The sequence below is a fragment of the Sinocyclocheilus rhinocerous genome, unplaced genomic scaffold, assembly GCF_001515625.1.
Source record: "Sinocyclocheilus rhinocerous isolate Xijiao unplaced genomic scaffold, SAMN03320098_v1.1 scaffold468, whole genome shotgun sequence".
In the NCBI taxonomy this organism is placed as follows: domain Eukaryota; kingdom Metazoa; phylum Chordata; class Actinopteri; order Cypriniformes; family Cyprinidae; genus Sinocyclocheilus; species Sinocyclocheilus rhinocerous.
The window spans coordinates 1,210,737-1,225,900 of NW_015635305.1; the positions used below are offsets into that span (position 1 = coordinate 1,210,737).

Below are 15,164 nucleotides of genomic sequence, written 5' to 3' on the forward strand. Positions count from 1 at the left end.
TTTCTCAGTAAGAATTTTTACTCATTTAAAACACAATAAAATTGAATATGCTCCCTTATTCTTTTATATATTTTAATATGTACACATCAGAATATGCGTTGCTTGAATTTTTACATAAATATTGTGTTACACTGAATGACAACGTAACATTATTTCAACCAAATTTTGACATTTTATTCTCCAAAAACTTATTTGAAACCTTAAAAGTAGACACTTTACTTACATTTAATGTGCTTTCTATGGACATATAATCACTTTTGTAAATTTCTTTTGATGCGGACATCTTAATGTCTTTGACCCACATATAGCCGCTCATTTGTTCAGTCTGCAACTACATTCAAAATTACATTAGACTCAAGCAAAGTCATGCACTTGAGATGACCCAAAGAAAACAACTAGCTTCCTAAGTTCCAACTGCAGTTGTGCTGAGTGAGGTTTGCTAAAAGTGGCACTACCATGCTTGGTTGATGGGAACTAATCAATTAAACATAAATTAAACAGGACATAAAATGAGAAACAGTTCTCCTGTAAGACTGACAGGGAGAGAGAGAAAAAGAGAACAACATGCACTTGCACAAGGGTGAAATAAAAGTATGGTTTAGTAGATGTTCAAACTAGAAATTCATAAAAATACAGAAAAAAAATGACTTTAGCGATGCCAACACTGCTTTAAGTGTTCAAACTCTGTGCGCATCCTTGGAAATGTTAATAGTCTGCTATAGTTTCTTATGCACATCCATTTTTATAAGAGAAAAAAATATTTCAATTTCATACAAGCAGAGATCCATTCAAATGTGTCTCCATTCATCTCTGAACTTTGACCATCATTCGTTAAACAGATAGCCACACAGGCAAAATTTATGTAAACCACCTAATGTCAACCATACAAAGACAAATATTTGGAATGCTCTACATCACATCCAGAAGCTGCAATCTTTTCTATGAGATGGGCTGTCCTTCCTTACTCTTTGTTTAACAGTGCAGCATGAGATGTACAGATGTAATCCTCCAGAAGAGAATTTGATCTAGAGGGGGTGGGTTGGTTCAGTCCTGTGGTCTCCCCACTGGATGTGCCATGCATTGCTGTTGGGAGGTGTGCCAGATGCTGTGCAGCTTAACCCAAAAACAACAACTGTACCACAACCCACTGACACTCCCCTGCTTCCAGTCTCCCCATTCTCTCTGAGACGCACCATTACGGGTTTTTTTTTAGACTATACACACTGCTGTTCACTTTTTCCAGGACCACCACTCTGCTTTAGTGCACTAGGCTGCTGCTGAGGGTTCATGCGTGATAAGATATTTAATGTATGAAGCATTAAGAAGAAAAAATGTGGTCTTTTCATGATAGATAGCTACCATAGTGACTATGGAGAAACCAAGCAGGTCAGCAGCATTCTAATGCATTGTGGACTTTACAGGGCACAAAATAATTACTGTCATATGAATTTGAAACTATGCAAATAAAAAAGGATCACATGATAGCCGATAACCTTTAAGATGGATGATGAATAAATGCCTCCAAATTTACAATGTCAGACTGGCACTAATAGTTAAGGCTTCTGGCTTGGATATTTTTCAATTTTCATATAAACATAACTGGGAATTTGAGAATATGACATGAAAATATGAGTCAATATGGATCTTATTCAGAAGTTTGACCATCATGGTCAGCTTACGTCTTGTTTCTTACCTTATATGGTACCTCTGAAAGTGCATGTTGCATTTAATGTACACAATAAGAAACAGGTCATTGTGTACATTAGATCACTGGATATTTTTGCTTTTCCCAGAGGTATGAGAACAATGGTACAATGGTAATGTGAGGTCTAAACACTGACTGCCATGACTGACAACAGTGTGTAATTCTCCCACCTCAGCAGAAACAAACACAAACAAAGGGAGGAGACTTATTCACACAAGTGAACGCTTCAAACGTAGAGCACATAACTGTCAGCCAAACAGTAGCCTAATGCACATAAGGATGTACAGAGATGCATTAAAACACAGGTAATGCACACTCACACTTCAGGTGAATGGCATATCACTATGTCCATAAGTTGCTGCCAAAATTGTGCATCAGTTTATTAGATTTTTTTTCATAATTTTTAAATCGATTCGCCGTTTTAACTTAACAGTATGCCAAGGCTGCAGGTTTTGGATTCAAGGGCAATAAGACTAATCTCTTCAATGGCACTCTTCCATATGCTTTATTGCTAAATAACATGTACAATTATTAGTAGTATTACTAGTAATAGTAGTCAATTGCATGATATGACTAGTCATGTGATATCAACAAGGCGGCACCCATGGGGTGACCCACTCTATAGGGAATAATTTTATTTTTTCTAATATTATGAATATTACAGGAGTCATCTCATGTAAATGTACATCATTTTAACCATATTTCTCAAGTGTTTCGTTTTATTTATTTAATAAATAAATAAATACATAAACACTGAGTGCAGAACTGAGCTAAAATTAGTGCCCAAATTAACTGTAATTAGCTGAAAACTATGAATGTTAACAGACTCTTTTTAAAAGTAGGCAGTTTCACAAATGTAGGGTAAATAGCCTAACTTAATAGAGGAAAGAGAGTGATTTTTTCCATTATAATGATAGATACAGTAACACTGTTGTTTAGTAGTAATAACCCATTATGTATAAATCAGCATACTGTAGATGTCCGTTAGACAACATTTGTCCGTGAATGTCTTGGCACAGCCAGCCACAAAGCAAAAATGCGATACGAATTTAGTCAAGGGAAACTCAGTGAAGCTATAAACTATATAAACTAAAACTTACCATCCGTACAACTGCATTAAACCGTGTTAGTAGACTGCATTTCCACAATTTTAATCCAAATCAATGAAATCCGATTCACAAGTCGACTCTTTCAGAAACGCATATAGTGATCTGGGAAAGAGTAGGCTACCACATGCACAACGAACAGCTGAACTTTTTTCGTCTGAGTGTTATTGTGAAAAATCGCCTCCCTTTTGGTCAACTTTGACAACTCTTTCACAAAAGATGCGGCAGTAACAGTAAAGGCTCCGTTTTAACACATGCACGCGATTCGCCGTGGGGAATGACGCAGGGAGTGGGCGGAGCAACACCGCCGCCGCTGCTGCTGTTTAATTAGCTGCTGCTGGATCTGTCTATAAACACAGAGCAATTGTTAAATGCCTCGTGGTAAATTGATCTTTTTAGAGCCATATTTGGCTGTTTTAAGCTTTAAAACTATTTCAAGTGGAATTACAATTTTATATTCAAACTGAGAGCCCATTGTGTAATGTTAAGAGGTAATGCCTTTTGAACAGTTGATAGGCCTATATTTTACTATATTCTGTTGTGATGTTAATCTATTATATTTTGGTTTTATCATAACAGCAGTAATTAGCTACGGAGATTTATTTTTCCAATTAATTGCTCCGGTTCATTCAATTCAAGTACTTATATAAGTAGGCCTAAATAAACTTAAATGTAAGTACATTTCTGTCACTATAATCTACAATTACTAAAAGTATGAATCATAACCTCTGGGAATCCCCAGCTGAGTTTTGTCTGGGCATGGCAAATCAGATCATAAAAACCAAGACTTAAGACTCAACTCCTTTTCGGACCAGGCTTGTCCTGCCTTTAGTCTCATTCAATGTCCTCACAAACAGAATCACATGCCTTGAAGCTTAAATAAACAAAATACCTTGTTAAAAGCAGCAACTCTTTTGTGAGGAACTGTATGTTCCTCACAGAAAATGTATGAAGTGAATTCTTTTTCAGGGCTGGCAGGAACTTTCATGACTGTTTGTATCAAACAGGAACATGAAAAATGTCTCAGAACAAAAAACTGCTGTGATATTTTCGTTTGCTCTCAAACACAACTGCATGTGAACATCTCTGTTTATGATTTAAATGCTGATTAGAAATGTTATGATTAACACAGGGGCTGTTGATTTGTTAGCTTTAATTTTACTTGATCACAGTTGTCTTATATCAGCATATAATATTTGTTACTATTTATTCGCCCTCATTATTCACTTTTATGTAATAGGCCTACAACTGATTGGAGATGGAGAATCATAAAATCATTGTTTTGCAAACCTTGGATTTTTTATGTAATATTCAGAAGGCTGCTGTCTGCAGATGAAGTATTGTACTCTTCATCTGCAGGAATCCATAGAAACAATGAGGTACACAGGCATTCTTGGGCCCAGGTGGTTTTGATTTGGGAGGTGCTTATGTGCCTTTAGGTCATTTATTATTTCAAGGGAAGTAAAATTAACTATGAAGACAATGTTGCACTTTCAGACTGCTGGACACCCACAGATTTACCACTGGCCATGTCAAGTCGAGCAGAGACATTTTGGCATTTTTGGAAGACATAGTAATCAGAAAGGAAAATTATAGAAATGGAATAGACATTAATGCAAGAGAAAACTGACATCGCCCATAGCACCTTGAGAGAGTACTCTCCCCTTAATTTAATGTCTAGAATTTGTTTTACTTCCAGAATTTATTGAAATAACAATTAATTTAACACAAAGAAAGCAATCACCCCCATGAGTTCATGCTGTAGATCTACTCCTCAAGTAGCAACTACAGTACTCTTAGTTATGTCTGCAAGAACTTTCCACATTTCAGTTCTTCAAATTCCCTCCATCTCTGCCAAATTAGAAAGTGTTGGCTTGCAGCAGTGTTCAGGTCATACCAAAAATATTCAATTGGATTAATGTCTCAGCATAGACCGAACCATTCCTGAATTATAAGCTTATTTGAACCATTCCATCATACTTTTGTGTGTGTGCGTGCAATTTATCATCCTATCATCCATTCAGTCAAATCCAGAGTATGCTGCTGCCACCATTAATCTGATTATAGGGATGTATGGTTTTACCAGGGTGTTTGTGGTAAACATCTTTAGTCTATTGATCAGATCACAATTTCACAATTTCAGATCAGATTTCTTCCTAAACTTTTTTCTTTGAGGATTTTGTCACTTGCTTTCAAGGAAACTGCACATGAGGTTTGCCATTCTACTATTTCCTTACTATTGTACTTTTAGAAATTGTTTTCACAACTTAATCATCATCACCATCCCATTTCAGAGGTTATATATATATATATATATATATATATTTTTTTTTTTTACAAAATCATCACTATTGAGTTTCAGTGGTGAAATTAAGGAATTATCGAATTTATTTTTGGCATGAATGACTGTAAATACTCAACAATAAAGATGTTTAGTGTCTTTGTAGCGACATGCCATTTTACATGTAATGTTGTCACTTGATATTTAAAAAAAATCATAATCACTAATAAATTTCACAGGTAAAACTGCATTGATTGATTGATTGCATGAATGATTGTGAATATTTATGTTCAGTGCTTTTTATTTATGTTCATGCTTTTTGAAATCAAATTTCTATAAAGGGGACTACAAAAGTATATTCTGATCTGTTGTTAGTTATGAAACTAACATTGATATTTATTTTGCAGTCAAGCAGTTGAACACATAACTGTAAGGTCTGCGTAAGAGCTTTGCCAAAACAGATAAACAAATCATAAATATTTCCAGTGTTGGTAGGCTACAGCAAATAAGAGGTTACTGTGTATCGAATCCTCACAACTCATATTTCACAACATTGCCTAGATTCTTATCTGTGATGCAAACAGGAGCCAGTATCACATTTGCAGCTCGCTTGATAATAAGCAGTTCTTGCTAATCTATAAATCATATCGACCACAGTTTCATGAAGTTACGAGTTAATATTCTGAGAAAGTCACCAAATAGAACAGAATCCTGTCAGCTAACAGGGTGGACTGTGTTTTAAATCAGCAAAGACGCTGGATAAGTCAACATAATCACAAGCTTCCAAGCCTCAACATTTCCCGGCGGGAATATGCACGTCAAACACTTTCCCTTTAAGGAAAAGACAGAATTTTACATAACTATGAGTCATCATTGACAATGCCAGAGCAACATGTTTCAACCATATTGAAGGATGAAGGTGTTATGCTCACTTCTGACCCTTAGGCTGAGCATTTTCTTTCAGTGTTAAGAGATGAGCTAAACTGAAATATTAATGCAGTGAGGCTATTGTGCAGGCAGACATAATACAACCTTCCACCACAGCTGGCCAGATGGCCAAACGTCTGCAGAAACCAGACAACACACCAGGCCAAGCACAAGAATAGACCGGAGACTCAACACTATATGTGACCCTGGATCATAAAACCAGTCATAAGGGTCAATTTTTCGAAATTGAGATTTATACAACATCTGAAAGCTGAATAAATAACCTTTCCATTGATGTATGGTTTGTTAGGATAGGACAATATTTGGCTGAGATACAACTATTTGAAAATCTGGAATCTGAGGGTGCAAAAAAAAATCTAAATATTGAGAAAATCGTCTTTAAAGTTGTCCAAATTAAGTTCTTAGCAATGCATATTACTAATCAAAAATTAAGTTTTGATATATTTACAGTAGGAAATTTACAAAATAACTTCATGGAACATGATCTTTACTTAATATCCTAATGATTTTTAGCATAAAAGAAAAATCAATCATTTTGACCCATACAATGTATTTTTGGCTATTGCTACAAATATACCCAAGCGACTTAAGACTGGTCTTGTGGTCTAGGGTCACATATATTGTTGGCAAACAAGCATCCACTGCTTTGGGAGAAGACTGAATGAAAAATGACTAAAAAAGAAGAGCGTGTAAATACAAGAACCCTCACATTAGAGAAACTCTGTTCACGAACTAATGTGGAATAAAACTGTGTTTACTCTCAACAGGGTAAACACAAACGTATTCTCAATGAGTGTTTCAGCTCTGGGGTTTTTCATCTAGAATTATAGCAATGATTTATGCATGCAAATGGATAGTCAGCAATCTAGAAGCCAACATACATTCATTTACATAGCTGAAATGCTCATTAGTGGTTGTACAAGTTTGCTAGTCTGGGATTTTAAAATGACTCAGTGGTATAACTGACAAACTCCAAATGCTTAACTTTAGAAGTATATACCTCTGTGCTTCGGAAAATGCACACTACTGGCGAGGCCAAGTCCAACATTCTGGATGAAGATGGGCTGCAATTGCTTTGTCTGTTATTTATTTTAATGAAATTAATACTTTTTATTCAGCAAGGAGGCATCATCACATTAGTTGCACCAAATCAGCATATTAGAGTGATTTCTGAAGGGTCATGTGACACTTAAATAGGAAAGTAATGTAAATTGTACTAATATTTTACAATGCTACTGTTTTGGTTTACTGTATTTTTCAACAAATAAATGCAGCCTCGGTGAGAATATGAGACTTCCTTCAAAAAACATTTTCAAAAATTTGACCAATTCCAAACTTTTGAACAGTAGTACGTATATATGTTAGTCATACAAAATTAATTTACATGACATTCTAAAAAGACCTATTGTTTTAGTACAAAAATCTAACTTATAGTATTTGTAGTTGTTCATTTTTGACATTTGTCTGAATTTGTCTCCCATATGTGAAAAATTCAAAGTAATTTAACAAATCTGATGCATCAAAAGCAGCACTTGCTTCTTCACAAAATAAATAACAGATGATGTTTGAGGCACTTTCAAGACCGTAGTTTATTTCATGGTAATAAGAAAGTATATACATTGGGGTCCCTTTATATTGAGTCCTAAAGCTACACACGTGATTTGAATTTTCTTTCACTCCGAGACACTTTTCAGACACTCCAAAAATCCCCCATGTCTTAAGTCAACTCTTCCAAACCATTGGTGGATTTCCCAGACCATCGCTACATACAAGCATTTACCATCATTCTGAAAGAAACAAACAGCAAAACAAAAGCATGTTGATTTTTACATTATTGCTATAAAAAGGAATAAAAATCAAAAGAATGACAGTAACTAAACATTGAAATATGATGATTGAACAAAGGCTTTTTTAACACATCTTCATAGTGTTAAAAAACTAAATTAAGACATGCTTGTGCTAGATTTACATGCCAGGCAAAATGAAGATTGATAGAGATGCTCATATGGTATGCAGTATGAATACATAAGAAACTATACAGATTAAACTAGATTGTGACAGAATGCCAATCCATCCTACCATACTACCTCCAATCAGCTCATTATAATAACATACTATCAAAAATATACTGACTTGAGAAAATGGAGGAATCTGCTCTTACATATAAAAGTCACATTTTTGAAGGTTATGATTTCTTTTTAAATCCCATGTTTGTTTAGAAGTGAGAGTACATGAAATGAAAAACATTAAAAAACCCCACCATAAAACTTCCCTTATAACCTTGAGGACTTTTATATATCGGTGGGAAAATGTTTAAAGAAAATGAAGCTGTATGCCATACATACCTTTATTTTCAGGGAGCACAGACTTCTTAGAATTAAACTCTTGTGGTCCTCAAATTGAGTTTCTGGTAGCACATACAAAGGGTATGAGGCCTCCGAGGAACTGAGTTACAACCAATTTCTGAATCTAGCTCCATTAATGCCACGTCAAAAAGAGCTACAGTACATACTGCACCTCGAGAGCTATGCATCCTGTAACCAATCTCAGGCACATAAAAGTACATTTAAATCAATCCGTATTCTCATGAGGAATCACCGCAATAAATGTGTGAAGAGGTAGAGTTTGAAGTTGTGGGGTGTTACGGACAGAACAGAAAGAATCGAGGGAATCGGAGGGAATGGTAGTAATAATAATAATTTAAAAAAATTATAATAATAAAAAGCTCATAATATATCCAGTAAAACCGGACAGGTCCTCTAACAGCCTGAACTTTTTTTCCCTTCCCTAAATTTGCATTTACTAGCAATCAGAATGCTGTGAATGTGACACACTGTTAGCACTAACACTTGCCACAAATTACTAATCTGTTACCGTAACAGGATTTTGTCCTTTTTGGTTTCTTTTCAGGCTTCATTATTAATATGAAGACAAATTTAATAAACAAAAAATGATGATACACTGCAGTGTACTTTATTTCTTGAGCATCTGTTGAGTCGTACCATATGCAGATTAATCCGTTTTAATTAAATGCACAAACTGTTAACAAAACAAAGGGAAAAATATATATCCTTGCTTAATTCTCCAATTGTAAAATCTGTTAGGCACCCAAAACAGATGTCCAGACAAGAAAAGAATTTTTAAAAAAAGCCATTTTGCGTGGCGATGCAAATGGTAAACGCTCCAACAGTCCACGGTGGGAAGGTACCCAATTGCATTCAACTGAACAACTGATTCAACGAGGACAAAATAAAGTGGTCCCCTTATCAAAAAACAAAGAAACCCAATCATAGATCTTGCAGAGAGATCAGCGAGGAAGGAATATCTACAAGGAAAGAAAACTGAGACTCCATTTTGACACACCAGGTCTACCAATTCTCAAAGCTGATTTTACCAGTCCAACTGTTTTACATTTGATCGCACGTCCATCAGAACTGAACCTGCTTCATTTGGTGAAGGCGGTCACCACAGCCCACAGCAGCTCATTGGTGTTGTTCTTCATGCTCTCGCCCTCAGGCTCCAGGTCCAGCAGCTGCCGTACTCTCTTCATGGCCAGATCATACTGGTCATCCAGCAGCGGGGCGAACGCGTTCTCTAGTACGTCAGAGGAATGGGCGAGGAATATAAGGGCCAGAAGACGCTTGTCCATTCGGTGAGGGTCGTTCACCCACTTGTCCAGTACGGCCTCCTGCACCTTCTTAATAAGGCGCTGCTTAATATTATTATTGGTAAGGGGGTGTGTAGTCATGTCGAACAGAAGAAAGTTTTGTTTCTCGGTGGTGAGGACGCCCTTCTCTACGAGGTTCTTAGCCAGGCGCTCTCGGACGTTACGCAGCTGATAGTGAAGCTTCAATGGGTTCCATGTCTCACCTGCAAAAGACAAGCACTTTTAGCACCAAACATACTTACATTCACTTCATTTGACAAGGACAGAGATTAAACTAATCTTTCATAGTCAAAATGACCGCTAAAATACTCGATTTGTGACTGTAGACTGCATAATAGAGGTTTTTTTCCCCAGAGATGTGATATATGATCCTTTTTTCCTGAAAGATTGCTATGGCTATAACTTACAATTCTAGAATGTATCAAGAAAATAATAAAAATCGACAGAAAAAACACAAAAACAGCTGTTAATAAAAAAAAAACCTCCCATAAGGGCTGAATTTTTGTGACATTTCATTGTAAAGGAAGGAGATTAAATTGAATGAGGCCTGATTGCATCTTGTACAGGTATTGTCAACATTTGAATGAGAAATTTATTAAATCAGAAATGTAAATAAAAGATTCTTTCATAACTATTCAGACAATACCAGCACAAGGTAAGGTCAGATATGAGTGCATTCCTTGATTGGGCCACACTGTTCTTGAAAAGACCTTTTTCTGTTCTGTGTGATCATGGCTAGACAGCTAGACATATAATAAATGTATATATTATATATAAAAAAATGAAAATAACTAAAATAATTAGAATTATTAAGGATTGCATCATTATTAAATTTCCAGTTGATATCAATAAGCTTGCATATTTAAATGATGGCAGATAACTAATAATTGGCCAATATATTAATTCTACACTACTATGCCTAAATAAAAAAAAAATAAAATGCCAAAAAATATATATTTTTAAATGCAAGTGAATTTAGGCATAACAACATTATAAAGTGCAGTATGGGCATTCATTTTAAGATTTGCTAAAGATTGCATGTAACACTGGTATTACATTATTAATGCTTTTAATGACTTAATTTTAAGTGAGCATTAGATGATGACAAGTGTAATCTAAATGTAAAAACAAATAAATGATCATGCACAAATAAATATCCAATATCAAGCAATATCCATTAATTTAAAAAGAATCAGTGCTATATGCATCACTATGCTAGTTTTCAAGTAATCACTTTATTAGTAAAGTCCCATTTATTGATAGCTGCTCCTACAGGATTATTACATTATTAATAGTTTTCATAGGTTTTCTTCAGGATTTTAGCAGCTTGCAGTCTTTCACAAGTTGCTGACATTAATTTTGAATGCAGAAGTCATGCAACAGTCCCTTGAGCGAGTACCACCAACTCAGTTGGTCGGCCCCTGTGCTGAAGCAGAGAAGCACAGACATCTCAGGATCAAAGCAGACTGTGGTAGAGCATTTGCTAGCCATCATCATGCAGTAATTTATGGCTCTGATCTAATTCTGAGCACATTTTTATACACTTTCTAAACGAGGACGGCAGCTCCTTCTCTCAGACGCTTTGATCTCACCCTTTGACCCTTTGGCTCACCATGCTGAGACATTTCCAAATGAGCTCATAGCCACAGTAGGTACCAGAAATCTCTCTCAAAATCCGCACTCTGGACCCAAAAGAGTCTGGATCAGAGCATGTGAGCGGAGCGGAGCGTGAGCGGAGCGGGGAGCGGAGTGGTAATATTTCCTTAAGAGCGCAGAGCGCCTTTCTGAAGATTCCGCTCCGCTCGCTCAATACGCTCAGCGCCGCTCGATCACATGCTCTGGTCTGGATCCAGCATTTTTATGTGCACCAGGCACAGTACATTTGGAAGGTAGCAATGGTTAAAATAATTAAATTCAATACAATTTCATGTAATCTAATTACACTACCATTCAAAAGTTTGGGGCCAGTAAGATTTTTTTTCTTGGATAGAAATTAATGCTTTTACTCAGCAAGGATGCATGGACTTGATCAAAAGTGACAGCAAAGAATTTTATAATTTTACAAAAAATTATAAATACAAATAAATGCTGTTCATATCAACATTCTGTTTATCAAAGAATCCTGAAAAAAAGTATCATGGTTCCCACAAAAATATTAAAGGGACAGTTCACCCAAAAAAGGTGATTTACTAGGTGTATCCTAGGAGTATATGACTTTCTTCTTCCAGACAAATACAATCAGACTTAAATTAAAAAAAGTACTTTTATGATGGATGGATGGATGGATGGATGCACTTTTTTGGCCTTCAAAATCTCAACCACCATTCACTGCCATTATAAAGCTTGGAAGAGCCAGGACATTTTTTAATATAACTCCGATTGTATTCGTTTGAAAGAAGAAAGTCATACACCTAGGATGGGGTAATTTTCATTTTTGTGTGAACTATCCCTTTAAGCAGCACAACTGTTTTTAACATTGATAATAAAAAAATAAAAATAAAATAAAAATAATAAAATCATGTGACACTGAAGACTGGAGCAATGGCTGCTGAAAATATATTAAAATAATTTTTAATTATTTTCAATTACTGTTTTTACTGTATTTTAGATCTAATAAATGCAGCCTTGGTGACAACAAGTGACTTCTTTCATGAACATTAAAAAAACGTTTGAACAGTAGTATAATATAATCAATAAATATTAGTCTTGTCTACAACCACTATAATAAATAGGCCTAATAATTAATGAGTTTAAAGAGAAATGTTTATTTTGTTCTCTAAAGCTAAAGTAAGGTATTGAGGTAATCAGTAAAGTTTGAGAAACTCAAATGATTTGTGCAAAACTCACCACTGAGTAACTCTATCCAGCTCTGCACGGTTTCGGGCGGTTGAGTGTCTTTTATGTGTTTCAGAGCCTCATCCAACAGCACATCCCCCGTCGGAGCATCAGACTTACATATAACCTAAAAAAAAAACCATACAAGAAACAAGTCACTGAACACATTAAAACACCCCAATGCACAAAGCACCACTTACATCAAGGCAGTGAACTCAAGAGGATAAAATCATGTGAAGGAGGTAAACTACTTCAACTGAAGACCAAAGAGTTTTACCTCATATATTAAATGTAATGCATTTTCCAGGGACACATCTGAGCTCGGTTTAATAATAAAAGTTCTCACTTACAACAGCCAACACCAACCGCAAAAAAACGGCCTCCTGACACACAATTAATAGCAAAGAGCTCCCTCTAGTGGTAGAAAGTGACCTACGCAATTGTAAATGTACTGACACCAGAGTGCTGAATTTTGCAAGCACATAAAGAATATATCTTCTGAATTTGTTCAGTCCAGTTACGTATTTGTAGAAACCTTTACCATCAATACAGTCAAATGTTGGTCTTACATTACATTTATCCATACAACGAAAGTAAATGGGATCCACTGTTGTTTGAACTCCAGCATTATTCAGTATTTTTTATGTCCCACAGAAGAACGAAGGTTTGGAATGACACGAGGGTGAGTAAATGATGCCAACATTTTCATTTTTGGGTGAACTATTCCTTTAAATGCTTGTAGAACTGAGGGAGGGATACAAAACAGGAAGCCTCTCCCTATCGTATGATCATTTCCAGAGAACTGAACAGTTTGTCTTACCTTCCGGGCAAGCAGGCTTTTCCTCCTCATGCCACAGGCCTCCAGCTGCAGTCTCCCTCGTAAGGCCAGCTCAATGAGCATGCAACCCCGCAGGCCTGATGAAATGCAGTCATTCCAGAAGGAGGTGTAGCCCTTGCACAAAAGCAAAAATGAAGAAAGTCAGTATACATGTCCCATTGAAGTTCAGAGCTCCAGAGTAACTAAAACTAGAAAAATGTACAAATTCAGTTTACAGATGAATCAAAATGATAAACACTGCTAATATGGACTCCAGTTGTTGTACCCACTGTATATATATATATATATATATATGGCTAGTTGAGGTTTAAAAAAAGTATTGCACAAACTAAAAAATACATAGGCATAAACAGGCGAAACAATAATAATAATTAGTTTTGTCACAATTTGTGTTGGACTACAACACAACTCTGTGTGACAATTGCATTTTGTAATTCAGTAAATTTCACCTTTTGTTATTCTTCAGCTTCTTGTGAGGTGTGGCCTGAACTGAATTCATCAATTAAAACTGTGAATTTCTTCCAACACTCTAGTTCGTGCAGTGTCATGGTCAGCTGTGGATGAAGTGAGCAATGGATCTCTCCACCAGTATTAACAAGGCCTGCTTTGTGAGGTCCAATTTCCTGTCCCAGAGGCCACTAATGGGAAACAACAGGCCTCTTTCAAGGCGCTGGCAACACAGGCAATGCTCTGCACGTGAAGTGGAGCGCATGCAAAAAACTCAGAGCGATAGAAGCTCAATGTTATATCATTCTGTGTTCTCAATGACCTGTATCATGGCAGTTCATCTTGCACTGGCAAGGTCATTCAAATACAGGAAGCATGTGGATTTTGAATGGAAGAAAAAAAAAAGTAAAACAAAAATCATATCTAACTTTGCCAAATCAAAGCACAAAGTCCTGGGACAAATGCATCCCAACTTTTTCCCCCCCAGTGGAACTTAAAATTGCCATCAAATGTCAAAGCTGCTTTTTCATACAACAAAAGTGCATGATGATCAAGTTTAGCTGGAATTGTGCTTGGCTTATTAAATAAATAAAAAATAGCCTTACACTCATTAAGAATTACGTGATACTTTATCTGAAAGAAATTGACCTATATATATATAAAAATTCAAATAAATACTGGTCTTACCATTCATTAAAGAATCCTGGGAGAAGTGTATCACTGTTTCCACAAAAATATTAAGCAGCACAACTGTTTTCAACATAGTTAATAATAACTGAGCACCATCCTTTAAATGCTTGTAGAACTGAGGGAGGGATACAAAACAGGAAGCCTCTCCCTATCGTATGATCATTTCCAGAGAACTGAACAGTTTGTCTTACCTTCCGGGCAAGCAGGCTTTTCCTCCTCATGCCACAGGCCTCCAGCTGCAGTCTCCCTCGTAAGGCCAGCTCAATGAGCATGCAACCCCGCAGGCCTGATGAAATGCAGTCATTCCAGAAGGAGGTGTAGCCCTTGCACAAAAGCAAAAATTAAGAAAGTCAGTATACATGTCCCATTGAAGTTCAGAGCTCCAGAGTAACTAAAACTAGAAAAATGTACAAATTCAGTTTACAGATGAATCAAAATGATAAACACTGCTAATATGGACTCCAGTTGTTTTGTGTAAAGACCAAAGGATCGCACAAGGATCTAATTTAAGTCGGCACAAATGAGAAACAAACCCCACTCCAAAAAAGTGATCTGTAATTCTAATGTATATATATATATATATATATAGTATATATATATATATACAGTGGGTACGGAAAGTATTCAGACCCCCTTAAATTTTTCAC

The 15,164-nt window shown here is 36.0% G+C and overlaps 2 protein-coding genes across 2 annotated transcripts in view; both read right to left on the reverse strand.

The window, feature by feature from the left end:
- pdzd2 (PDZ domain containing 2) overlaps positions 1–3,013 on the reverse strand; it is a 76,686-nt gene extending 73,673 nt beyond the window's left edge. The window contains exon 1 of the mRNA XM_016561100.1: positions 2,806–3,013. The gene's annotated coding sequence lies outside the window, so the exon portion shown is untranslated. The remainder of the gene's footprint in view (positions 1–2,805) is intronic.
- A 4,602-nt stretch (positions 3,014–7,615) lies between these two features.
- Positions 7,616–15,164, reverse strand: part of golph3a (golgi phosphoprotein 3a) — a 13,231-nt gene continuing 5,682 nt past the window's right edge. The window contains exons 2-4 of the mRNA XM_016561101.1: positions 14,709–14,840; positions 12,555–12,669; positions 7,616–9,910 (exon numbers count right to left, since the gene is read on the reverse strand). Of these exons, the coding sequence (XP_016416587.1) occupies positions 9,486–9,910; positions 12,555–12,669; positions 14,709–14,840 (672 nt within the window). The 3' untranslated portion in view covers positions 7,616–9,485. The remainder of the gene's footprint in view (positions 9,911–12,554; positions 12,670–14,708; positions 14,841–15,164) is intronic.